This window comes from Sparus aurata, chromosome 8 (assembly GCF_900880675.1).
Source record: "Sparus aurata chromosome 8, fSpaAur1.1, whole genome shotgun sequence".
Taxonomy (NCBI): domain Eukaryota; kingdom Metazoa; phylum Chordata; class Actinopteri; order Spariformes; family Sparidae; genus Sparus; species Sparus aurata.
Genome location: NC_044194.1, coordinates 10,012,147 through 10,039,779, shown reverse-complemented (window position 1 = coordinate 10,039,779; position 27,633 = coordinate 10,012,147). Strand labels below are relative to the sequence as shown.

At 42.7% G+C, this 27,633-nt stretch overlaps 1 protein-coding gene across 9 annotated transcripts; it reads left to right on the top strand.

The window, feature by feature from the left end:
- The first annotated feature begins 22 nt into the window (after positions 1-22).
- On the top strand, positions 23-27,603 carry otogl (otogelin-like). Of its 9 annotated transcripts, none has more exons than XM_030425067.1 (60): positions 24-271; positions 610-1,021; positions 1,420-1,462; positions 1,816-1,894; positions 2,121-2,199; positions 2,309-2,401; positions 3,944-4,098; positions 5,010-5,131; positions 5,647-5,852; positions 6,409-6,533; positions 6,761-6,867; positions 6,986-7,092; positions 7,247-7,372; positions 7,452-7,560; positions 7,638-7,684; positions 7,769-7,914; positions 7,999-8,125; positions 8,252-8,429; positions 8,503-8,627; positions 8,941-9,150; positions 9,726-9,894; positions 10,048-10,122; positions 10,353-10,396; positions 10,677-10,842; positions 11,344-11,451; positions 11,655-11,793; positions 11,921-12,031; positions 12,606-12,740; positions 12,887-13,033; positions 13,160-13,279; positions 13,500-13,616; positions 15,859-16,015; positions 16,181-16,207; positions 16,333-16,512; positions 16,594-16,872; positions 16,986-17,103; positions 17,191-17,270; positions 17,413-18,296; positions 18,705-18,882; positions 18,972-19,114; positions 19,197-19,220; positions 19,346-19,438; positions 19,529-19,718; positions 20,097-20,314; positions 20,707-20,848; positions 20,937-21,122; positions 21,273-21,485; positions 21,710-21,814; positions 21,928-22,035; positions 22,185-22,286; positions 22,378-22,482; positions 23,154-23,194; positions 23,302-23,365; positions 23,550-23,728; positions 23,864-23,968; positions 24,043-24,162; positions 24,351-24,396; positions 25,876-25,947; positions 26,638-26,717; positions 26,846-27,603. In XM_030425067.1, exons 2-60 carry the CDS (start codon positions 949-951, stop codon positions 27,044-27,046), a joined length of 8,028 nt encoding a protein of 2,675 aa, XP_030280927.1. In that variant the 5' UTR covers positions 24-271; positions 610-948; the 3' UTR covers positions 27,047-27,603. The 9 variants fall into 9 exon arrangements, with proteins under 9 accessions (XP_030280928.1, XP_030280927.1, XP_030280925.1 ...); XM_030425065.1 differs by having other exon boundaries at positions 587-1,021; XM_030425066.1 differs by having other exon boundaries at positions 24-391.
- Positions 27,604-27,633: the final 30 nt, after the last annotated feature.

Below are 27,633 nucleotides of genomic sequence, written 5' to 3'. Positions count from 1 at the left end.
AGCGCAAACAATTAGCTTTGTAGCTAGCTTAACTGAACGTTAACGTTTTAGTATTGTTCGCAGTTAACGTTACTGTTACAATAAAACTTACCTTAGAGGTCACTAGTCATCTGTAGTAGCTGTGTGAATCAAATTTAATCAATACAGACATTTCACACATTTTGCTTTTTTTATGGATTTTTTTTTTTTTTGCCAAGCTCACTTTAATTAACCTAACAAGCTAACTCTTCCAACATTAGCATTAAAGCTAATTGTTTTTTCCACAGATATGGTGAGTTAGCAGTAACATGACGTACTTGCCAAGCACTACGGCTTTTTCTAAGATACCTAATCCAGCTACAGTTAACATTAATACCTATTATATTATAGTAGTCCATGTGGATTAATTACAGTAAGTTGTTTTATTAGCTTACTGTTCTGCTGTCAGTTATGTTAGGTTAATGTCATTTCTGGTTGTTGCTCTCCAAAAAACGTTGAAACTGTTGAGTGTGTTTTCTGCCAAACTTATCTCAAGTGCAACTGTCATCTGGAGTTCACTTCTCTGTCCTCTGTTTGACTCAATGGTAATGCCGTTGTTCCGTTTCAGTCCGCTGGTTTCCACTTCTAAAGTGTCCCACCCAGGTCATTTGTCAGCCAGATATTTAACGGGAACTTAAGAGGTGAAAACCTCCGTGATGGAGCCACAGACCTGCGGGATCACACACAGACCACAGAGGAGAGTAGCTTGGCTGTGGATGTTGGAGTGACAGAGAGCAGTGCAGGTATCACCTGCCCACACAGGTGTAGGCTACTCGTCATCTGCTCAGGGGGGCTGTCTCGCCAGCAGGTAGGTTTTACAGGTACGACCGAGCATCGTCCCGGTGCTACCAAACATCCTGAACCCTTTCCTCCCGGGACCATTGAGATGCACCGTTAACGTTTCGGCGGGACTTCCTTTCGGACTCTGAGATGAACTTAAAGTGGACAGTGAAACGATTTCTTCTTATGTCGTTTTCAATCTCCCACTTGCTGTTATTAGAGGGTGAGTCTGACAGTTTTACTTCTCCACAGTGTTAAAGATGTCTTGTGATCAACAGATGTTGGCATCATATAAAGTCAGGGATATTGATAAGTGTACCACAGCTAGTGGGAATTCTGAAGTTGAGTATTATTGAAGCAACTTATTTTTCTGTTTCTCCGGTGTATCTGCCAGAGATAATATGCTTTTATGAATATCAGAAGCATGTTGAATAAATGTTCATCCTTACTACCTCATAATATTGTTGTGTCCTAACAGGGCATCGAACTGCTAAATCATTACAAGTGACACAGATGTTGATAACTAAAATGTTTCTAATTGGACAACTCTCAATCTACATCTTCGTACATGTAGATTTCAGGGTTTTCATAACTGAATATTTGATGTATTTTTGTGTTTAGGAGCTCAGAGCCGACTTTCAGTGGCAGAAGGAAGACTACAAAGGTAAGTCGAAAGGAGGAAATTAAGTATATGATTGTCTGACATAATTGGTGTGGACAAACTGTAAGTAATGTTTTGTAAACCAAAAAATAATCCCAATGATTTTTTTTACTATTAATTGTCATCCTACATCTTTATAGGCGTACACAGGTGCCTGCATTGGCACTTTCTGTTTCTGTCACTAGAGTGTGTGCTGGGGTCTTGCGTGTGCACATCAGTGTGTGCGCTTGTGCACTTGTGTGTGTAAGGGTTCAGTAACGACTAGTTTGGAGTCTGAATTCAAGTGGTGTAAAGTGCACTTAAGTCTCCCCTCTGACTGTTTCTTCCCACTAATGTGCATGTTTGTGTGTGTGCAGAAGGGCTAATGCACTTCGGAGGAAACGGGATCTCCTCGGGGAGGAGGTTGGTACACTACACCTAAGAGAACCAGCGGAGGTCAGGGCACCCACATGCGCACAACACGCTAACCGACACAAAGCTGTCTTTGTAGAGAATGAGACACACTCAGTAACACATACACTTTCCCCCACTCAATCTGACGCAACTTTTAACTTATAGCAGCAGTTACACCAATAACAGCACAGTGTCACTAATGCTGTTAAAGCTTAAGGATTGTTTAAGGAACTACTCTAAGTGTTTGTTGTTTTTCTCGTTTTCCAAGACATACAGACCCCTGCTGTCGGAGGGTACTCTGTCACGCAGCATTTTACATAACTACACAGCCAGAGATGCCTCTTCAGGTAAATGCGCTACTTATGAGGTAACCCTAAATGCATTTAGGGAACTTGAACCTTTCATTACCCTTATAGACTGGACAAGTCAACTTGAGTTTGTTCGGATCTTTCCCAGAATATTGCGGCTGCCTCAATGGTGGCTGGTGTCAGGAGGGCGGTGTGTGTGACTGTGCTCAGTTCCAGGCACTGGGAGACCGCTGCCAGATCAGTGAGTAATACACCGACACACACCTACATGTCTGGTGTTAAGCTCAGATTCGTCAGAATCTCATTCACATGGCGAACTCACGCATCATTCCCTGTCTGCAACAGACTAGTTTGTTACCATGCTATAAAGGAATGAGTGTGTGTATGAGATTGTTTGTGTGAGCGCGTCAGAGTCTCCAATCATTCAACAAAGGTTAATTACAGTTCCTGCATACACTCCAGTATTAATTATAAGATTTCCCCCGATCTCTCTCGATCTCTTTGTTTTTAATACAAACCCACCATCGTTGAAAAAACTCAACCCACCCACTCGTGCACGGACTCGCACACATACACACACACACACACACACACAGACATAACTCCCTACAGCAGCAGATATAACGTCCCTTGCACTAAGGTAATAGGGTTAGAGCTGAGTGATGGAGTTTCTGGTTTCTATATTCTGAACAGACTCCTTATACAGTATATCAGGAGATCTGAGGTCATAATTATTGTAAAGACATTTTTTCATTTCAGCAGACTAATTTAGTGTTGACACACATGTTGGAAACAGTATAGCTTCATGAGGGACCTGTATCTGAAGTGAGGCTTGACATGAAATTCTGAAATAGACTATTTGCAAAAATGTGCATCTTTATCAAAATCAAGTTCAGGAAAGATAACATGAAAGTGGGTCATAACAAGATGTGTCCCAAAAAAAAAACATTACCAAGCTTCCCAGCTGCAATCCAGATTTTTAAGATCAGGCAAACAGAGCTGTTTCTGCAGAACACATGTTCTGAAAATAATCAATAATGTAGGAAGATTCTGTCCATTGAAACTTTGGTATTTATACAAGACCGCTTCCAAAAAGTTGTGAGGAATGTGATCATTTTTTACGTATTCTCATTTGAAAACAGTACAAAGATAATGTATTAAATGTTTCACCTCATCAACCTCAGCAACACATTCCAAACAGGTCGGGACAGGGGAAAAATACCTGTTTGGATCAATCCACAGGTAAACAGGTTAATGGGGATGATACAGGATATTACTTCATGGACTCGAGGACAACAGTTTGTTTGCAAATTATTGCATTCTGTTTTTATTTTTGACTTATACAGTATCTCCACTTTTTTTGGAATCTGGGCTTAGTTGCTTTTAATTAATGTATTATTCAACAATTCTACTGTTTCAGATTTCCTTTAGCATGGCAAGCCACTCAGTGATAAAATTAGAAAATGTGACTCACTGTCACCAGCTCCCACCCCTTCACATGGTGGAGTGGTCTTAGGCAGCATTTTGGCATAGTCAGCTGTGGGGAATTCCTGAAACAAAGGGCTTTTTAGAAATTAAGGTATTCATTTTCCACTGATATGTTCAATTAAATAAAAGATGATGAAAGACATAAAGATTATAAAAGAGATAGGATGCATGACTTGCTCTCTCAGTTTAGAAAAGTGTCAATTTCTGCCGGAATTAATTTGTGTCACCACATGAAACTGATCCTCTTCATCATTACAAGATTCTTGTGTGAGTGAATTGCCCATTTTCCTCTTAGTACCTAACCAGGGCCAGGATAGAGACGGCATCTGCAGGTCATGGGGTCAGCACCACTACGAAACATTTGATGGAATCTATTTCTTCTTCCCTGGAACCTGTTCTTACGTTCTGGCCCAGGACTGCCACTCAGCTACGCCACAGTACACTGTGTGGGTAAGAGCATACAGATCAAAACTCAAGTGAAATATTCAGTCAGCATTTAACCTTCATGTATGCAAGTCAGTTAGCCTTTTTTTTTTTTATTTACATATTGTCACGTGACTAAAACAAAGTGGTATTTAAGTGCTTTAATCAACCAAAATACTTACAATCAGGAAATAGATAATAGTAGTTTATGGTGATGGTTATATAACAGTATGGTGCATGCCAATTAGCAGTTATTGTTAACCCTGTACAACTCTTATACAGTGCATATGCTGTAATTGTTATATCCTTTTGCTTTTCTTAAGTCCATTCCTCTTGACCTGTTAAATATTCTGCAGTTGAAATTTGGGCATTGGAGTCTTAGATCTTTGTGGGCTCTCTTAGTTAGGTAACATTGCGTTTAAAACTAATTTTCAACAGCTTAAACATGTCTGGTCATAATTATTGGTCTTTTATGGCCTTCAAATCCCATGACAAGACCAAACCTAACAATAAGTCTGTCCTGTAAACACGAATTGACTGTTTAACAGAAGCCTGATAGAGCGTATTACTTATTAGTGTTTTAAAAACCTTTGAAAACAGATCAATAAGCCACACCATTGTAAATACTATAAGATATCACCAGCCTCATCCTCTTTTAGCTCACAAATAATGCTAACTTCCTACTTCCTCAAGTGTCTCTGACTGTCTGTCCCTTTCAACCGTTGTCATACCTTGTTTCATAATCAAAATGTAAATTGAGTTGTTGCAGCACTTCAGAGGGCATATCACAAAACCATTTGTGTCAGACGAGTGGCTTTGTTGTTGTACTTTGTTGGTTACAGATCGTGGCTAATCCTTCTTGATACATTTCTATGCTTTCCACCAATTTGACACTTAAAAAAAAAAATTCTCTGTGATCGTTTCCCTTGTTTCTGTAGGTCCACAACAGCAGAGTGTGTGATGGGAGTGTATATTCATGCCCAAGAGCTCTCAGTCTGTTCTTCCCAAATGAAGAGGAGATCCACATCTCTGGATATCAGGTCCACCAAGGAGGCCGCAGGTCTGTGTGTTTGTTTGTTTGTTTGTTTTGCAAAGATGTAGAAGGCAATAAAAAAGAGAGTCTTCAACAAATACATTTTGCTACATAACTGTAAGAACAGAAAAGGGAAAAACAACTCAGTTAAATCGAAAAGCAAATACATTTTATTTATATAACCCAAAATCACAATCACATTATTTCAGTGGGCTTTACAAACTGTACAGTGGATAACATCCTCTGTTCTCAGACTCTCGATTCGAGTGAGGAATAACTTGCCATATTGAGAGAAAAAAAAAACTTAAAAAAAATGGAAGATACCTCAGGAAGAGCCACAGAGGAGGGATCCCTCTCCAAGAACAGACAGACATGCAATAGATGTCACATGAACAGAACAACAATATAACAACTCACAAATTGCATGACAGAATATCTGATGCAGTTATTCACCACACCTGGCTCAAAGTCACAATAGAGAATTATTAGCATGATTTTCAAAGAGCTCACTTACTTTGTCACCTTCTTCACGCGCCCGTCAGGTTAAGTCTGCCTCAGACTATCGCTGGTGTGTTTATTGAGCGGCTGGCCGATTACTTGCTGGTGAAGAGTGCGTTTGGCTTCTCCTTGGCCTGGGATGGAGGCTCGGGTGTCTACCTGAAGATGAGCGAGGAGCACCAGGGTGCCCCCTGTGGCCTGTGTGGGAACTTCAACCACCTCGCTGGCGATGACCTCACCACCACCCGCGGTAAGACCGGCCCGACCGGCCCCTCATCCTCTTATCCCTTCTTTCAGCACCCACTCACCTCAATTATTGTTATTATACACTCAACACTGATTCTGACCAATTATATTTGCGGTGGGAGCTGGAACGAGCAGAGTGGAAGGATAGTGGAGAACTGATAGTTTGAGGTATGAATAGCAGTGAGGAGCAAGTCCTTCTTCAGATGACCCGTAATATGAACTGCAGCTTCCTACGTGCTTGAGCAGAGGGTTGTCCTGTAGAGTGAAGATGAGCTCAGAGAAAGAGTACACAAGTGGAAAGGCTCTGGCTATAAAGCTTCCATGGACACGGTGCATGTACACACACACAGAGTAAATCAAACTTCCTCTACATGCTCATTGTATTTTATCTTCTGTATTATGTTTAATGTAAATGTGTTTGATGACAGTGTAGAAACAGAAACGGTTGTGTAGCTGTACTGTACCTGTACCCCGTGTATTCTGCATTTCTATCTGTATCTTTTAGCCTGTGTGCTAGGTTACACAGTGTACATACTGCATATGTGTTGGCTGTGTTTTAGGCATTCGGACAGATGAGCCTGCACTGTTTGCTAATAGCTGGGCAGTGGACCTGCCTCATGAAAGAGCCTGTCCCTCAGTAGATCTCGACTTCAACGGGGCCTGTCATTCAGAGTCAGACATGGATGTGAGAACCACAGAAACATTTTGTCTGTTCAGTATTATTTTTTGTATATACTAGGACTGAATGTTGACAGTGTAATGCACCCAAAGAATGCAAATGTGTTAAGACAAATTAGGCTCACCACAGTAAACTTTATTACTTTTATATTATTACTTGTTTGTTTATATCTCTGTTACTCTATTATGTACATGATATTCATACCACTCTGCATTCATTGTGAATCTGTACAGGATGCCATAGAGAAATGCAGTGCAATTCTCTTCTTCCCATTTCTGTCCTGTCATGAAAACATCGACCCAAATCCCTTTGTGGCCAGCTGTGTGTCTGACCTCTGTGTGTAAGTCAAAACATTTGCATTGATTATTGATATATTATCTTTTAACCCTATTTTCTCTGTGTTGTTAAGAGTGTAAGCCCAGTTACAAAAGAGACCCTTTCTGGGTTTTTTTTTTTAGATCTGATGATGAAGAAACATTTTGTCGAGCCTTGGTTGAGTATACCCGAGCCTGCTCACACGTTGGATATCCAGTAAGAGAGTGGAGAGACAGTTTCCCTTCTTGTAGTAAGTTACCACCGTTGCTCCACATTCTCTGTGAAAACGGCGTTCATTTCATACGTGACATGTCACACTGCATGTATATAAAGTCAACATTTAGTCCATGCTTGTGTTCTGTAATCTGCCATTGTGTGAAACTCAGATATGTGATTTTATGTAGATGATGGCTGCGAGGACAGTTTTGTCTATAGAGACTGCATCAGTTGCTGTCCACCCACCTGTACATTTGAGAAAGAGTGTCTGGGAACCAACCTACATTGTCTGGATGGCTGCTACTGTCCTGATGGTATTAAAAAATCTTCATAATTTCTGTTGAATTATGTTTAGTAGATTGACATCTAAATTCCTAATCATCTTTCCCACAGGGCTTATCCTGCAAAATGGAACATGTATCGCTGTTTCTCAGTGTCCATGTGTTTACCATGGTACCTCCTATGTACAAGGACATGTGCTTCAACAAGGATGTAGTGTTTGGTGAGTGCGGACATATAATCAGCAGGTACTGTATCTTTGTCAATGTGCTGTTGACCTACTGTGTGTTCTTTTTTTAGCGTGTGCGCGGGGGGAGTGTGGAACTGCACTGAGAACAACTGCACAGGTGAGATCACGCTTTCAGAATAGTTCATTACTCAAGGGGGGAACTGTGAACTCAGTATTATTCCTGTACCTCTTCTCTCCTTAGCGGAGTGTTCAGTGATAGGTGACGTCTTTGTGACGACATTTGACGGTAGGATGTTCCTCCAACCGGGGGCGTGTCAGTATGTCCTGGCCAAGAGCCGCAGCAGCAGCAGATTCACCGTCACACTGCAGTACACCACCTGTGCAGAGGTAGTGTCCACGATTACTTGAATACAGCTGCACAGACACTACATAGATGTAACTTGCCCTTGTGTATGTTCTGTATGTCTGCAGCAACAGGTGTGTATTCAGTCAGTGACAGTGGTGTTAGATGAAGATGTGAATCGTCAGATCACTTTGACCAGAGAAGGGGAGGTGATAATTGGTGTCAACCCAGCACCCATCCTGCCCTATGTTGATGGTAGGATTCACAAAAGTTCTCTGATACACAACGGGTTTATATTTTGAATCAAATGTAGACAGATCAACCTGGAGAAAATCAAATCCTGTTTGTACTGTAATATAAACTTTCTTTCTGGGTACGTAGATGCAGTGGAGGTGCGGAAGCTGACCTCTGTGTTTACAATGCTGAGGGCAGGGTTTGGTCTGAGGCTGCATTATGACGGTCGAGGGGGGCGGGTCTACCTGCAGCTGGACAGCCAGTGGCGTGGACAGACTCTGGGCCTTTGTGGAACTTTCAATGGAAACCTACGAGATGACTTCCTGTGAGGAATTACTTCCTACTAATAGATACAATGTTGAGGACGTCAATTTGCCTGACTACGTTTGTGTTTGTAGGTCTCCAGCGGGTATGATAGAAGGCACTCCTCAGCTTCATGCCAATGCTTGGAAGGTTTCATCTGCTTGTGTCGCTCCAGTCAACCTGCCCATCGTAGACCCATGTGAGATGAACCAGAACAACGGTAATAATGTCTTCCTCTTTGTCTGTATTATGTTGTGTGAGCTTGTTATTTTAGGCATATTTTAGTAAAAGGAAAGGAAAATTGAAGGGCTGGCCTGAAATCAAGCTACCAAGTGCCTCACATAAGGAGGATAAATTTCATGCAGACTGCACTGCACATCCTGACATCTTAAAGGGTATTAATTCCTGGATGGCACTGTGAGTTAAACAGGTTTTAGTTGAGGGGTATCACAGTTTGTTCAGACTAGAATTTGGAATGTGTTTATCAGGGTTGTGTGTGTATCTGTCTGTCTGTCTGTGTGTGTGTGTTCTAGTATTCTATGCATCACAGTGTGAGGTGCTTGTGGGGAGTGTGTTTGCTCCATGTCATGGCTACATCAGTCCAAACATCTACCAGCAGCAGTGCCGCTACCAGGCCTGTCGTTGTGGGAGCAGCTGTTTGTGCACAGCACTGGCCCATTACGCTTACCTCTGCTCCAAACATGGAGTCAACATTGATTTCAGATCACAAGTCTCGGAATGTGGTGAGTGTTTTGTTTCTGGGTCACTTTTCTACCTACAGTGCTTAAATACTCCAATGTATGACTCAAAATGATGTTAGATTAAATATGTTTAATTGGTCATGAGAAAAATAATCTCAGCAGGATCGCTGAATCACTGAATCACTCGCCAGTAAAGTAAGGCTAGACTAATCTTACTAATAAGACAGGGGCTGACCTGAATGTTCTGAATGTAGGCACAACACAATTTTGTCCTTTGTCCTCCTGATTGAAACACAGTCTGCCGCATTGATCAATAATGGATACTCCCTTCAATCTGACCTTTTCTTCTTAAATCAGTTGCTTCAGTTGTCAAGACGCCATGTATGCATGCTTGCGTAGCACTGCTGATCTCCGATAAACATAAATAACGGGAGGAAACAACCTTTTTGTTTCGATAATGGGTTGATTATCTCGTTATCTCATGATACCAAAGCTTGTTTTCCTGAGATAAGAAAATAATTCACTCCCGTTGTCAAGATAACAACACTAAGAAAAAATTATTCTGCAGGCTTTCTTAAGGTGTGCAGTATATAAATTGGTTGTGTGTATGTACGCAGGAGTGGTGTGTCTTGGAGGCATGCTGTACAGCGCTTGCGTGTCGTCTTGTGGGCGGTCCTGCCGTGGTCTGTCTAGCACGGAGACATGTAACCCTGACGACTGTGCCGAGGGGTGTGGCTGTCCAGACGGCAGTTACTATGACGATGTGCGCCAGCGCTGTGTGCAACTGTAAGACTAAACCACCTCATATATCATCGTAACGATGACCATCAATTGCAATTTAGCAGAAGCACACACACACACACACACATGCAGGCACACACACAGAAAGCATTGTCATTAGTTAACATAATTAAAATAATGTCACGAGTTTCTCCTCAGGTCTCAGTGTCATTGTTACTCCATGGGTGGTGTGTCACAGCCAGGGGAAGTGACCTTCAGCGCCTCTGGCCCTTGGTGAGTCACGGCTGGCCTTGACCTGCGCTCAGAATTGAAAACCCACTTTTTTAACTGCACACAGTGTGGCGTCGTCACACACAGTGCCTGATACATTTGAGAAAGCGATTAAAGCTTGAGTGATTGTCAAATGAGACGTAGAGCACTTAAACTAACCTTGTGTTTGATAACATTACTCTCTTTCCCAAACACTCACCCCTTTTGCTCTCCCTTCCTGTCTCCTCTATCAGCCTGTGCAGAAATGGGAAGATGGAGTGTGTGCCAGAGGAAAAAGGTAACCTCCCGCACTCCCCCCTCCCTTCAGTTCCTGCTCGCGTTCGTTCCAACAACAAAGTGCCGTTTCAGGCTGTGTCCCTCTTGCTGAAATCAAGAGCCTTATGTCTGTGGTTGTAGCTTGTTTCCCATGACTTGATGTTGCGGCGGATTTTTAAGGCGACTGAGGCATTGATTTTCTTGAGTGTGTGTGTGCGCGCGCGCGTGTGTGTGTGTGTGTGTGTGTGTGTGTGTGTGTGTGTGTGTGTGTGTGTGTGTGTGTGTGTGCATGTACAATGTAGAGCCAGACAGTGTCGAGGTCGGGGAGTGTCCAGAGGGGAAAGTGTATCACAGCTGCACCGAGCAGAGAGGAGGCGTGGCCTGTGCACCGACCTGCCGTAATCTGATGTTGAACCTCACCTGCCCTCCAACTACACCATGCATCCCTGGCTGCATCTGCCCTCCAGGGTAAAATTACCTCAGCCTTAAATAACCTTCAGCCTTCCAATGTTGTTTGGTACTTTTGGCTTTAAAACACCTTAAAAGTCAATTTTCCAGTCCACTTGGCTAAACGTACTATTTGAGCGATTTCCTAGCTTCCAGGGAATCAGTTCTCTCTGTTCATTTCAGTACGGTATAAAAATTAACTTGCAGATTCTGTGAAGAATCAGTGCTTCATCAGAGCTTCTTGTCTCTGCCTGGAAGCTGTGTTGAGTGTTAGTCAGTAATTATTTGTAATGAGTGGGTTGTAATTAGTTGGTAAAAACACAAGTTTAGAGTTTTTATATGTGTATTTACTCATGGAAGACAGATTTTCTTTACTGCCTTAAACCTAAAATTCCAAGTGAATCCACCTCCCACACTTCAGGTACATATGCCTTTTACTTACAGAATTAAGGGATTAATTAACTGCACTAGGGGTCTGAGGTCAGGTGTTGGCCTGTTCTGAGTCATGTTTTATCTTTGAAGGCTGGTGCTACACAACGGGGATTGTTACTATCCAGAGAACTGCCCGTGTGCCTGGCTGGGCCTTGAATACTTGCCTGGAGAAACTGTGGAAACGTCATGTTACAAATGGTATAAGCCTCTGTTGGTACAGTATTTTCCCATAGACAGAGAACTAGGATGAGCATTTTCAATGTAGGACTAGAACAAACTAGTAACAAGCTGTGTCAGATCTTAAGATTGTCTTACATTTAAAGAATAATTAGTTTCTTATTTGCCCCACATTTGTTTTCTCTTTACTGCTCTCACGTGCATCCATCTGTCCATCTCCTCAGTGTGTGTCACCGTGGCTATTTTAACTGCAGCTACTCACCATGTCCAGCTGTGTGTACTGTCTACAGCGACAGACACTACCACACCTTCGATGGCCTTGAGTATGACTACCACTCTGACTGTCAGGTCTACCTGCTGAAAGTGAGTAGACTGTGTGTGTGAGAGGATTTCTGTAGGTACTTTCGGGTGTGCACATGAAGGTGGAAAAATTATGTAATTGACTTATGGACTCAGTTTTTGAACTGAAATGCTAATCAGACTGTGTCAGAGACGTGTGCGAGAGATGGAGGAGCAAAGGAGGAGCATCCTCCACATTTCCTGGCCAAGACTGATTTTGATCTGGGAAAGAAGATCCAAGCTCATTTCTAATCTTGGAAGAGTGAGTGGTTTTTAATTAGAGCAGATTAAGGTGTGTATTTGTGTGTGTGTGTGTGTGTGTGTGTGTGTGTGTGTGTGTGTGTGTGTGTGTGTGTGCTGGTGGGTTTGCACCGTGGTAATGCTATCAGACGTGGTGCAAAGCTGTGGCAACACAAAGAGACCAGTGTTCACTTCAAACCCCAGGGCTCCTGCGCTCCCAGGGATATAGAATTAGAATTAGTAGAACAGACATTCCAATTGAGACACAGCAGACAGCCGGCCACCGTACAGACTTGAAAAGAATGGGGAAGCAGGTCAGAGATGTGTTTTAATAGCCTAGAGTTGCTTCCTCTTCTTGTCACCTCTTGTGTAACTAGAATGCCTGTTTCCTCAACAGGTAGAAACAAATTCCAAGTTTGAATCCATTGTCTGGTATTCAAATGTTGCATCTTTCCCTGTGACGATCGTAAAGGGGAAACTGAACAAACAAACAGAAATATTGTGTTGTTTCGATTTTGGGACAGTGATGAGATGAGAGGAGTGGGCAAGGCTTCCCTCCCTCACGAGAGTAATATTTTGTCTTCCCCTCTCACCAGAGTGCAGGAGAAACCGAGGTGTCCATTGTTGCCCAAAACAAGGACTGCTATGAGAGCGGCATTGTATGCATGAAAGTACTGGTCATTCACGTGGGACTTACGAAGATCTACTTCACCGACAACTCTGGCAACCCTGTATGAACTATACACACACAGTCACGCTCTGTCTTTACAGATCAAGCTATGTACCTGTCTCTTGATGCTTTTAAGAATATAAATGCTAAATATATCAATGAAAGACCAGTGGTTTCTGTTTATTAACGTTGTCTTTCCTGCCGCAGAGCCCATCCACTGTCGTAGGTCGAGGGTCGGAGTTTGAGCTTTGGAAAGCAGGCTACTACACTGTGATCCACTTCTCTAATCAGGACCTGACCATCCTCTGGGACCGCAAGACAACTGTACACATCAGAGCTGGACCTGAGTGGAAGGTCTGGACTGGGAACTTTAGCAAATTAAAGAGTTTTTAGTGTTCTCAGATAAACCAAATACTGTATATCTGTATAGAGTATCGAAAGCAATCCAAAAAGATGACTCTATTTTTGTTTGTCTTCTAGGGACTTCTCAGTGGGCTATGTGGAAATTTCGACAGTGTGACAGTGAACGATATGACCACCTCTAGCCACATGGAAGTCAATAATGCGCAGACCTTTGGAGATAGCTGGGCCCTGGGACAGGTATGAATCAGCTCAGCTCCTCTCTTCCAATAATTCTCCCTTTACCCTCTCTCCTCTTTCTGTCTCTGTCACGCTCCCACTCCCTCCCTCTTTCACTCCTCTCCAGGTTTCTGTCGCTCCTGTAATTTATGTGTGCTTCTCTCCCTCGAGCCCACTGTGATATTTAAGGGTAATCAGACACTCGATCACCTTCGCTGTGTGTGTATTTTGTGTGTTTTAGTGTGAAAGCGAGTATGTAGTCGAGCGACCGTGTGAAGGGGACTTAGGCAGACAGCCGTACGCCAAGAGGGAGTGTGCTCTCCTCTACAGTGATGTCTTTGCACCCTGTCACAACGTGGTGAGTGTCATTGAAGTGACGCACACACCCATACACACAAACATCCATGCAGAGTGAATGCAGCTGTAGAAAGGTTATCTTGCTTGCGCCAGGGGAGTAGGGGTTGGTGAAGGGGTTATGGGAACAACTCCTAACTGATCCTAGCAAATACACACTCCCTCAGAGACAAATACCAATTACCACACCAGATGCAAGGCTGTACAAACAGATATACCGACAGCAAATGTTTCATTACAGTAGAGCATTTCTCTATATGGCCAGCAGATGGAGCCAAGTATATACATGCACTGCGACCATAAACCTAACATAATACTGCGACACCCACTTCACTTACTTGACTTATTTAATTATTAGTTTCAGTCAATGAACACAGTTGAGATGTGATAATTAATCCTTGGAAATGGGTGTTTTTTATATATCGGATTTTTAATTGGTGCTATTGCTTCCCTTCTAATTTAGTGCTGTGATGACACATTGTTAAGAAAATAGAGGAAGTGAATCTTGTTGATTCTTCATATTTAGTTTTTGTAACTTAAAATACTGCTAATTTGACATAGAGTTGACTAGACTTCCAGTCAACCCAGATGTTGTGTTTCTCACCCTTTTCTACAAGTGTTTCTTTGGTATATTCTTATTGTGCCTATTTTTTTCAGACTAAAATAGTTTCAAGCGGTACTAACAAAGTGCAAATGGCATACTTTATATATGTAACTGTATATTTTGGTATGTTGATTAATTTGTGAATAGATTAGTGAGAAAAACGTGACCAATCGGTTTTCATTCAGAGAGGAAACTGTTATATTTAAGACAGCTCAGCATATTGGATATCTTGCAATCTTAGATGGTGTCCACGTGGTTTAATCGTTTCTTTAGATAAAAGCTTTAGCAGAAAAGATGTGATGTAATGTATTATTAAAAAAAGTTTCACACACAAAAAAAACATACCCAGAGAGTGGGAGTAGCTCTGAAAATTAAATCTAAAAGGTCATGGTTAGAGGACACATGCAGGGTTTTCCGTCTTGCATTCAGACAAGAGAAGTGAGTTCATCAGACCAGCTTTTAGGATTCTTTTCAAAACACAAGTAAGAGAAGTAGGAATTAATTACACCAGCAAAGTTAGCCAAAATCCATATTTTCGTGACTTTACTGACATTTTCTCCATATCCTAATTGGAGAGAAAAGCACCCATCCGAGGAGCGCTGCAAAGACACAGTCGGTTAGCTTGGCTTTTTGTATTATCTGCAACATGGGACCACTTTAAATGCCAATGACTTTTCTGTAGGGACAGATGCAAGGGACAAACATACAAAGAGACAAGGGAGATTCCATTCACAGTGTGACAGTGGAAGCGTGTGCTGTATGCAGTTTAAAATGTACACAACCTGTACCAGGTACATTTGTTTTTTTTTTTAGCCACTGACAAATTCAAAGTGATATGCTTTGGGGATTTGTTTGCGGATATGATAGAATTAAAGAAATGATATGTAACAGTTCCCCATTAACATTTCTAAAACTACTAGATGTATGTTATATATATTTTTTGAGTTGTGACTTTGTCCCAAATGTTTGCAATGTTCAAACCCAGATACATTTTATCCAAGGGTGTGTTTCATTTGGTCAACTATCAATGACGCCATATGTCTTTTATACAGCAGATGATACAACAAAGGGTGAGGGAGGGAAGTTGATTTACTAATTAGCTATAATTATAGCAGATTTTAGATTGTTGGATTGTCCAAAACCGTTATAGATAACTGCATTACTCTAAAGTACCTTTTCAGTAACATGACTGTATTTAATCACTGTTGCTGCAAATCTCTGCCTAACCAATATTTGTCCTTCTCACATCTAAAATGATCAATAATCAACATCTTTTAAGTTTTGTGGGGATATAGTGTGCCGTTTGTGTGCACTACAGTAGCCAGTGTCAAAAAACTCAGATGCCCAGTTCACCTTGCCACTGGACAGACCAACTCATTGCTGATTCATTTTGTCTGTCTGTCATAGAGCTAATCTGATCCCCTCTGCACCAGAGGTTGACCCACATTGCTTTGTCCTGATGTCTCATCACTCTTTCACCGTCTGAATTATTGAATGCTACTCATCCTATAAACAAAACCTCCCCTAGTTTCCCCCAGTGAGATTTGGCCTGGTTCACAGAATGAATGTTTATGCCTGTGTGTGTATATATGTACAGGATATATGTGTTTGACCATCTACACATGCTGTGTGTGCCCTCCAGGTGGATGTGGCCTGGTTCTATCGGAACTGCCTGACAGACACTTGCAATTGTAACCGCGGGGGAGACTGTGAGTGCCTCTGTACGTCCATCGCTGCATATGCACACAAATGCTGTCAACAGGGGGTCACGATACACTGGAGATCACCCTCTGTCTGTCGTGAGTACAAACACACACACATACACACACCTGCTCATAGCACATTGGTCTACTCTGTGTTGGTCATCAATGGTGACTCCAATATTAAACAGTTTTTCAACTCAGTTGCATATTATCTCAGTGCTAGAGAAATGCTTTATAACTTCTCAACTGCTCTTTTTTCAGCCTATGATTGTGAATACTATAATCAAGGTATGTATGGCTGTGGGTAAATCCTTCTCGGAGAGCTATTTGTTGATTGTCATTTCCAAACCTTACATACAACGATTCCCCGCTAGCTTGTCACCATCTTCATTTCCTGTCATCCTTCCCCACAGAGCTAGGTGATGGCCCATTTTCCTTGGTGAGTGCTGTTTCTGATGACATCATGTTTGGAGTGAATCGCACCAGCAGCTCAGTGTTTCCTCTGGTGAGAGAGAGACCAGGGCAGTTGCCTGCCCCAAGCCTCATGTTCAACTTCATGATCACAGCAGGCCTGCAGAAGGACAGAACATCACGTGAGCATCCACATTCACACATTCACATGTGACAACTCTTTGTATTTTTGGTACATTAACCCTATTTGCTATTTTTCCCAGGTGTCCCTGTGGTGTCACTGGAGTCTGCAGAGAGGCCAAACTATTTCCTTGTCGTGTCAGGGCGCAGCCATCTGCAAATGGAGCGCTGGAGTCGAAGGGCGGAGTTTAGTCGCAGGGCGACCTTTATCCAGCACCAGGGGCTTTTTCTGCCAGGTCACACCTCATTCGAGCTTGTCGGCCAACCTGGAATCTTTCTAACACTAACACGCACTGCTGCACAAGCTCAGAGATACGACACTTCCGAGAGCTTCAAAGGCAGCAGCAGCTTCATACTGGAGGGTCAGGAACGAATGCATGAACCCAAAACAAACACACACACAAACACACATTAACATGATGAACTAAGATGAACTAAGATGAACTAATCAGGTGTTTTTTCTCTCCTCTGGCAGAGAGCAGTTTTGTGATACCGTACCGTATGATGTGTGAGTGGCGCTACCAGGCCTGTGCGAGCCCTTGTGTCCACACGTGCAGTGACCCAGATGCCACACGCTGCCAGTTTCTGCCTCCGTAAGAGGCCTGGCTAATTAAAAGCATTTATTTTACAAAAGAATCTATGTTTAGCTCAGGTGCTGAAGTGGTCTGTGTATGTTGCAGTGTGGAGGGCTGCTTCCCACGTTGTCCCAAGAACATGGTCCTTGATGAAGTCACCAGAAGATGCGTCTACACAGAGGACTGTGAGTGCAATAAAGTGTTTCATCTTTAAAATTCCATCAACAAATAGTGGGATTGTTATCCTCACTGTATGTATTTTTTATTCAAGAGTTGTTCTTATAACATTACAAAATATGCACTTTTGATATTAATCATTTCCACTAGGTGTGTCCCTTCCCCCAACTCCGACACCATTTGCATATGTGACGCGGTCCAACAGAACAACCACAGCACCACCACCAACAACAACCACAATTACTACTACTACCACCACAACAAGGCCCACAACCACAACCCCCACTACTACCACAACCACTACAACCACAACTACAACAACCACCAGAGCAACAACTACCTCCTCCACGACTGTCAGGCCCACAACAACCACTACCGCTCCCACTACTCCCAGCACAACTACAGCCACTGAGCGCGTCACCACTCCATCCACACCTGCCCCTCCCACCACCACTATTGTTTCCACCACTCTCGCTCCAACAACCCAGCCAGAGACAACCACTCTCAGCACAACTGAAATGACCCCAACTCAAACTACGACAACCACAGGGGTCACTACAACGGTCACCACGACAGCACCCTCCATCATATCTACTGAAGCTACTACAGTCCCCTCGACTTCCTCTCCTCCATCACCTACTACTGCCGCTTTCACTACCTCGGCCTCCCCTCCTACCACCACCACTGTTACCACACCATCTCCAGTAACTTCCACCCCACCTTCTCCAACCTCCCCGTCCACACAGCCACCACCCACCACAGTCGTCACAACTGCCCCCACTTCTGTTCCTGAAAGCACGATCGTACCTACAACCACACCTCAACCTGCACCAACAGAAACAACCATCATTATAGACACCACCACTCCAACAGACACCTCAACAGTTGTGACAACGACAGCACCACCTCCTACAACCATCGAGCCGACTACTGAGCCGGTAACCACCGAAATAATCACCAGCCCCGACACTTCACCTGTAACAGTGGAGGCATCAACCACACTTCCTTTCCTCTTGCCCACTTCTCCCTGTACGGTAAGTGTCGCTGTTGTGGTTCAAAAGGCAGCCACACTGCTCATAAACATGCACACAAACACCTTGAAGATAAATGTGTGTACTGAAATTGATAAATTGGGACAATTATACTAGGTGTGCTATATAATTGATTATATACATGAGTGGATTTACTTACAGTGGTTTTTAAGTGTCTATAGACCTTCCTCAGGGTAAACATTTTGACTTGTCATAGTAGGAAAAGCACAAGTGAAGTAAAAATATCGTTAAAATTACTTTGTAAAACTTTAGACTATCAATATACAATTATTGCTGTTCGCATGAGTCCATAATCAATCTGTATCTGTTATTCAGGTAGGAGGTAAGAAGTAAAGAGTTGATATTGAGACTAGAATATTAACGTGCAAATCAAAATGTTTGTCTCCCCAGCCTCCGTACTCCTACCGTATTGATGAGTGTGCTGAGCTGATCTGTTTTAATGGAGAGCTGCTGCTTCACAACTCCTCTCTACACTGTCGTTACAACACCACCCAGCCCCAGTGCAGTCTGCTGGGCATGCCCATCCTCATCAACACAGACCCCTGCTGTCCACAGTGGCAGTGCCCCTGTAAGTTCAAATGTTAATAGTACTTAAAAGAAATTTATTGCTGCTGTGATCTCAGTTCAATTTTATTGATGCAATTTGCTGTTTTCCAGGTCGCTGCACTGTGATGTCAGACCTGCGTGTTATCACCTTTGATGGCAACAACGTGGCCTTGTATGATAATGGCTCCTACATCCTGGTTAACCTGCCCAGAGAGACTATTATTGGCACCGTGGAGAAATGTCCGACCAGCCAGGTATGAAAAAAATAATGGAATATGAATTCTGTTACATGACATTTAAACTATTTTTCTCTGATGTGTTTTGTTTTCATTGTAGAGCGTAAACTCCATAAGACGAACAGTAAGTACAGACTATTTCTTATTGTTCACTACATTTACGTTTGCATCATAACCAAAAGCTGCTATTTATTCAGTAAATATTATCTTTATTTAATCTTTATATTTTCTAATTTCACTGCCCTACAGAGTCCAACAGGTGGAACATCTGGTTTGTGTTTTAAGAAGCTGAACATCACTACCTCCTCCTACAGAATCATTATCAACAGACTGGATCGCAAGGTGAGTCTCTGCCTAATTTACTGCCAAGAGTTCATCTTATCCCACGTAAATAATGCGGTTCTTGTTGCCTCTGTGTCCATCTGTCTCCAGGTGACAGTGAACTACAGACCTGTTCGCCTTCCATTCTCCCGCCACTCTCTTTATGTGGAAGACACAGGCAGCATGTACTTGATCCATACACCTGGTGGGGTCAGCATACAATGGTATCACAGCACAGGCATCATGGTGCTGCAGTACATCACAACTTATAATTCATCTGTGCCCACTCGAGGCCTGTGTGGTGAGTCTCCACACACACACTCACCCACACACACACACACACACACACACACACACACACACACACACACACACACACACACACACACCAGCGTTGACTTCATCAGCACCAGCCTCATTTATCTAAGTGCCAGCTATCAGCACCTAAAGGCTTAGTGTCTAAACAGCAGCATCACTTTGACTCCTCTCATTATGGGATATGACAATTTGAGATGTCGAGAGCCATTTGGTTTAATTAGGTGGTTTCACACACACACACACACACACACACAATATCTTAGTCCACATTTGCTCACTGTAATGCAGCAATATTACTCGCACGCACACACACACACTTAACCACACTTAACACCACACATCTGTCTGCCCATCATGTCAGGTTGTTGTGATGGAAATCCAGAGGATGACCTGAAGCTGCCCAATGGCACAGTGGTCAGAGAGCTGGGAGACATGATGCTCTTCCTACAGGCTTGGAGAGTTCACACTACAGATGAAACCGAACACACACGCAGGGTTGGAGACAACTGCACCACCGGGGACTGCTCCACCTGTCTGTCCATGCTTCGTCAGAGAGCCTTCACACCATGCCACAGCAAGGTAGCTCGATCGTGAAGCATGTGTTTAGTTACTTTGCCATGACTTTAGTTCTGAAGAGAGATGTTGATTAATTTGTGATCATGATGAAGAGGTAATGAACACTGAACAATTTTGACAATTAATTTGTCGTTTGAGTCATTTAGCTGATGAATATGTCAAAAATTCTCTGGCTCCAGCCTCTGAGGTATGAGGATTTGGGATTTATCTCTATTGTCTGTCCTTGTGAACAGAATTTTCTTTGGTTTTTAACTGCTGGTCAAATTAAACAAGCAATTCATGACACCGTACGAAATTTATAAACCATTTAACTGGGATCCAATCCGTTAAATCAATAAAGACTATATTCATTAGTTGAAGTCCTACATGACTCTGGCCTGGTTGTGTGTTTGCAGGTCACTCCAGAGCAGTTCTGTGACATCATTTGGGCGGGCGACCTGCACTACAAGGATCACCAATGTGATTTTCTGGCGGCGTACGTGGCGGTCTGCTACACACATCAAGTCTGCATCAGCTGGAGACGACACAACTTCTGCCGTAAGGAGACAAAGAAATTACACACGCAGATGCACTCGTCCGTGTTTCTCATCTGCTCATGCAATGCTAAACGCCTGTCATCCTGTAGCACTGCGGTGTCCCCCTGGTAAGGAGTATCAGCCATGTGTGAGCACCTGCACCAGTCGCACCTGTCTGAACAGAGAGTACTACGAGGAGACCACCTGCTCCTTCATCAGAGAGGAGTGTGTGTGCCGCAGTGGAACCATCCTGCACCGCGCTGACTCCCCTTACTGTGTAACTGAGGATCGCTGTGGTGAGTGGCAGAGTAATTACCTGTCTTTGTGATGAAAACTGCACTGTCAGACAGTCTGATTAAGTTGTGGCCTGTGCTTTATATTGCTCCTTGACTCACACACCTCATAGCCGAATCATTAGCGTATTTACTTGACTCTGATGTATCCAGTGTGCACCGATAATGAGGGTAACCCCAGGGCCCCGGGCGAGGTGTGGAACGGCTCTGCTCGTAGCTGCTGTCTGTACAAGTGTATGGAGAATGGCTCTGTGGTGGCTGTTGAGCCAGACTGCAACACTGTCCCTACACCGCTGTGTGAGAGGGAGGGAGAGTATGTGCTAGACGTGGTGGAAGAGGGAGCCTGCTGCCCAAAGAAGATCTGTGGTGAGTTTAGAAATTGATCTGCAAACACAATCATCTGGAGATTGTATTCCAGAGATGATTTTTTAACCTTTTCTATTTATTCTGCCAAGTCTCACCATCTATTGTAGCTAACCAGTATCCACAAAATCTCTGTACATTTCAGAGACCAAATTCATATCATGACGAGTGAATATAACAAATTGTCTTTTTCCTCCACTTCTTTTTTCTCCTTCACTACTTGTAAGAGTGCAACATGACCATCTGTGACAGCGAAGCTCCACCTTGTGAAAATGGGAACAGGCTTGTGATCGGTTACAGCGCTCTATCCTGCTGCCCAGAGTACAGATGTGGTGAGCACAAACTTTCATTTCTCCTCACTTTCCGAAGTTTTTAGATCCTTTTAACCTCTTTTTTTTTGTATGTGGCCTTCACTAATTGCTTTGCTGTGACTGGTCTTTCTCAGAGTGTGACCCCATGGCATGCCCTCCTGTGTCTGCCCCACACTGCAGGGAAGATCAGTTCCTAGTGGAGGTCAGGGGGGAAAAAACCTGCTGCTACTCTTACCTATGTGGTAAGCTTTTAATAGTTCATACGTCAGACACAAAACTCTATTCCGAAGTCTTTGGTGTGTGGTTGGCCGTCTGCTACCTCTCCATCTATTACACCTCCATCAATTACAGCAAAAAACTGAACGTGTTGTTTGTGTTTCTGTGTGAGCAGTGTGTGAGTCATGCATTGAACCAATTCCAACATGTTCACATGGAGAAATTCTGGCGGTGGATCTTAACAACACCAACAGCTGCTGTCCTCAGTACCATTGTGGTAAGTTTGTGTGTGTGAGACATTGTGCATAAGTCTGCTTTTGTACCTGTGTCTTTAAAGCCATTTTTATACTCTCTCTAATGTGTTGCAGTCTGTGATGCCAACCTGTGCCCCGAATCAACTGTGAGCTGTGCACCTGGGCTCACTGTGGTTCAAACTACTGTCCCTGGGCTTTGCTGCCCACAGCACCACTGTGGTACGCACTCTAACTGTTTTTATTTTATTTTATTTGCACACACAAAATAGTACATAAAACCAACATAAAAAAAATAGTAAGATTTATGTCAGGAGAGGACAAGAAGCCACAAAGTTATACATTCGACCTCCCCTTTCTTTAGGAGAGATACACTTTAATTACAGCAAAAAAATAAATGTCAAATAGAAGTAAAGTGAGCTAAAAAACAATCTATAAGCAATCCGATAAAAACAAAGAAATACATGAAAAACAAGGACAAAACAAGTTAAAGAAAAAAATGATATCAGTAATTAAATGTGTTGACAATTTCCCCTCCCTATAAACCATGAAATCTGAGGAAACAAGATGGTCAACCTGTCTAGCAGTCTGAATACATTTAGCAATTTAATTTGAAGATATTACTAAATCATTATGGTAGAGAAAAGTACAAGGTCATGCTGTATATTTGTATAAATATGTATGAATATTTATGTCATATATTCAAAGAATGATCCCTTCTAAATAGGGGGACAAAGGCCTCGTTGAAAAATATTCACATACATTCAACCGCACACACAAATGCATACACCTGCAGTATATCCTATTTGTGTGTGCTGAGTTAATGATGTTATATGCCTGTCACGTACTCAGATTAACTTAATCTTCAACAAGTTTCTCTCTTTCACTCCCAGAATGCCAATGTGAGGACACATCTCTCCCCATCTGTCAGGTGGTAAGTCAGCAAAAAGCTGCATCACAAGTCACTGTCTAATCAGGTTTTTGCTCCGAGGAAGAAAAAGTGAGCAGATTCAGTTAAGTCAGCATTCTGTTTTCTCTCAGGGGGAGGTGCTGGTCGAGGTTCCAGACAGCAGCACCAACTGTGGCTGTCCCCAGCATACATGCCGTAGGTGTAATAAAAGCATGACAGCACTCAGACAGAGAGTGACAATAGACGTGCTGTAGATGTTGTTTAATCCATTGTTTCATACTACTCAATTGCCCGGCTCCCTGCCACTTTTATATTAACCATGAAAACATTTTATTCATCAATGACAGTATAATTATTTGTCGTATGTTTATATGTTTAGAGAAGGCAGAGGTTTGTCTCTTCCAAGGGGTAACAGTGCTGGGCCCAGGCCAGTCTCTTGTTCAGTACCTTGAAGGAGAGCTGTGTTACACCGTCCACTGCCAGCATCATAGAGATCCAGACTCTGGATTCTACGCTATGGAAATTTCCTCAGTCAACTGCTCCCAGAAATGTGGAACAGTATGTATCAAACAAATTTAACACCTTTTGATAGATTATTGTAAGAAGCATTTTTTTTTCAGATTTTATCTGTTCAGCTTAGCTTTAACACCCTGACTCATCCACTAATCTTCACTTCGGGCCTCATCTTTTTAGCACCAGGTGTACGTACCATCCATAGACCCTCAGGTGTGCTGCGGCTCCTGTAAAAACATCTCCTGTACTTTCACCAATGAAAACGGAACAGCAGAGCTTTTTGCTGTAAGACCAAACACTTTCACGCGTGTTCAATGCTCCACTTTTTGGCGCAGTACTGATTCTGACTGTGTGTGCAGGCAGGGAGTTCCTGGGTGGAGAACTGTACACGTTATGACTGTATGGAAACGACAGTGGGAGCTGTGATACTCGCCTCTGGGGTGGTTTGCCCGCCATTCAATGACACAGAGTGTGTTCAGGTCAGGAGCTCTAACTGTACAGCAATATATATCTTAAGGTTAAACCCTTTATTGTCCACATTCATGTGCCCAATGATGACAATAAATCATTTTATCCGCAGAAGTAATACCATATATTAATGTTTGTTTGGACACCTTGAGATTATTTGAATGGTGTTTCTGATTAATTTAGTTTTTTCTTCCTACAGAATGGCGGCGTAGTTCAGAGCTACGTGGACGGTTGCTGCAAGACATGTGAGTCTCGAGATTTATTGGTGTTACGGGTAATGCTTTGAGCTGTCAATTGGTGGGGTGAGCGCCTTGTTGCCTGGCAGTGGATGGGCTTGTTGGCTGAATGGTTGGGGGTGTGGCCTGTTGTAGAGGGTGGAGATAAAGCCTGTGGTTGGCCTAACACTACATTTCCCACAATCCCTGGCTTTCTCAGTTCGTCCTCAAATCTTCTTAGGCTTGTGTACCATTCACATTTACATCTACTGGTACCTGGAAGTTGGTACTGATCTCCAACAGAACCTTTTTTCAATATGTTTTTGTCTCTGTAATCATGAAAATGAAGTCCAAACTTGAAGTCCATACTATTCAATTCAACATTGTTATTTTATTTAGAGAATTTTACATATAAAAAATAGATAAAAGCTTGAAACAGTGGCTGAGGCATTATTATCGATCCAACTGTGTTTCTTACCCCAGCCTTAACCAATCTCACTCTCCCTTCTTAAACCTGATCAACCCAAACAACGAAGGCAACCAATCAGAGGCAAAGGGTCTGATCAGGAGAAGCAGTGGGATCCATAATAATGCTTGACTGAGTGACTAATGTGATCAAAAGTGGTAAACTAACATAAGCCAAGACAATGATAAAAGCGTAGTTATCATATTTGTAATTATTATTACAAATGTTGCTGGAGCTTTCTGACCTTGATAAAGTTGCTAACGCCCCACTTAAAATGTATTTCCCATGAAGAGTTTGTAACCTGGCTCTCTGTCTTTCCCTCTCTCATCTAGATTCACTCTCGGGTACGAAATTTGACACAGTTTTATTTAACATGAGTTGGTTCTCGGGAGTACTGACATAATTCAGTTAGTGCCCTTAAAAGAATTGAGTTCGGTCAGTACCCGACCCTACTGTTGACATATTCAGGAGCCAGCACAGCTCAGGCAGAAGAAATACTTAATGAAAAAAAACTCAACACATAGGAAATAGTCAACACACGACTACCTGAACTTGTGGTTTCCAGATGATGACCTGTGAGCTGTTTTACATGTCTGCTTTACAAAACAAAATAAGATATTTTCATGTTGTGTGAATTAAGTCTGTATTAAACATTAAGCGGTGACATTTTGTCTCTCTGGGGATTCGGCATTGCAGCCTCGCCCGCTTGCCTGCTTCAGCAGTGGCCTTGCAGTTTGGCCAATCAGGGTGCTCCACGGTGAGCGTTCTACCAATGAGGATGCGAGAAGGTTCGGGGCTTTACAGTTTGTCGGCCCTGCTGAGCTTTTCTTTGTAGTACGTCAAATGGCTGAGTTCCTTGGCTGGCTGCCCGGTGTGACCCAAAAAAGAAGTGAAACCCATGTGCATGCCAGCTGCACTGATTCCATCCTCTATATGTTTGTGTGTGACACTGAACAATGCTTTCTGAACCAAACTTTAACCTTGTGTGTGTCCTCCTGACGTTCTTTGAAACCGGATGGCTGCGGTCCTGATGATGCTCCCAGGTTCTGGAGTGGGTGTTTTGCCATTTACTGTTAATCCCGTAACTCCCACTGGTAGTACTAACTGTGACACAGGTACCACCACCTTGCACTATTCCCACTTACTGTGATGCTTTGGCATCCTGACACACAGTGACTCATTCACTTGACAGCTTTGTGTGAATGTGTGGGAGTCTATTTTTGTGTATGTGTGTCTTGTTATTTTCTTCCATCAGTGGTTAATCCCCAACACAGTTCAACATGAACAGCATCTAACCTTGCATAATTCTCCAGTTTGAAACCATTAATCAGACAATATGCTGTATTGAATATTTCCACTAATCAAAGTGTTAACACCAGTTTTACACACTCATCCATTAGCAAAAAGCTGGAGATCATATTACTCTTTTCATACATTCCAACCCTGCAACAAATAATTTTGACAGGCTTTGATTGGCTTAAAAGTAAGGTTAAGTTTAGGTCAGTAGCCAATAGGAGAGCCGGATCTCTTCTGTGAGAACGTTGCCCCCCGTCACCCAACTGTCAATCAAGGCAAACTCCTACTGCTGGGCAACAAAGAGCCCTGCTCAATAGGCCTTTCAGAGTTGTGTGAGTGGCAGGTCTTCTCTGTAAAATGATCAAAGAGTGTGTCTGTGTGTGAGTACATATTTACCAGTGTGTGTGTTGTGCATTTCTCTGTGTGTGTTTGAACTTCATGTTTCTGCTGTTTAATGGTATTTTGTGTCAGTGTGTATGCACCTTACCTCTGTGTGAACATGTGTGTAGGTAAAGAGGACGGTAAGACATGCAAACGCGTGGCCATTCGGACTACCATTAGAAAAGACGACTGCAGGAGCAATGCGCCGGTAAGAGAAAAGAAAAAATGAAGGAGGCTGGAACTAAACATTATTAGTTATTATTAATTATTATTTACTAAAACTACAATTATTCCCTGTCGTTCTCCCATCATCATCCTGTCCCCTTCCTCTTACAGGTAACGGTCTATTCCTGTGATGGGAAATGTCCGTCTGCAACCATATTTAACTTTAACATCAACAGTCACGCCCGTTTCTGTAAATGCTGCCGGGAGAGTGGACTACAAACGCGCTCCGTCACACTGTACTGCTCTCGCAACTCCACCGTTGTGGAGTACAACTTCCAGGAGCCTGTGGACTGTACCTGCCAGTGGAACTGAAAGCAGGCAGAAAATTGAATAAAAGCATAAGAAATTAAGCGATTGTACGAATAGAGGGATAAATAATGGCGGGGCTCTCACAGTACTGATGAATAAACATGAAAACCAGCCATGTTTTGTTTTGTTTGTCACATAGATAGCTTTACAACACTGACCTTGAGTCGTACTTGTAACTAAAATATACTGAAAATAACTGAGTAAGTGGGAAGTAGTTTTGTCTGCACATTAGTCTTTATTGTCTTGCTGTGCCAACCCAGTGCGCTTTCTAGAGCTTTCAAGTGATAGTATGACGCCATTAGCTTCCTAACTACTGTATATTAACAACTGATATCATGTTGACACAGCAGATGTTGCTTATTTTATACATCCACTGTTCGATTCAAACACTGTATATGCATTTTGGTTTCTTAGGAGATGAATTTAGCCTCTGTACAAATGAAAGTGTTATGTGATGCTTTGTTTTGTTAGAGCAGTTTAATGAGTTTCTAAAATGTGATCTTTGCCCTCTTTGTAGTTACATTTTTAAGTAAAGTAGGTGAATAAAAGATTTAACAGTGTTTTTGTCTGAATTATTACAAGACTGACCT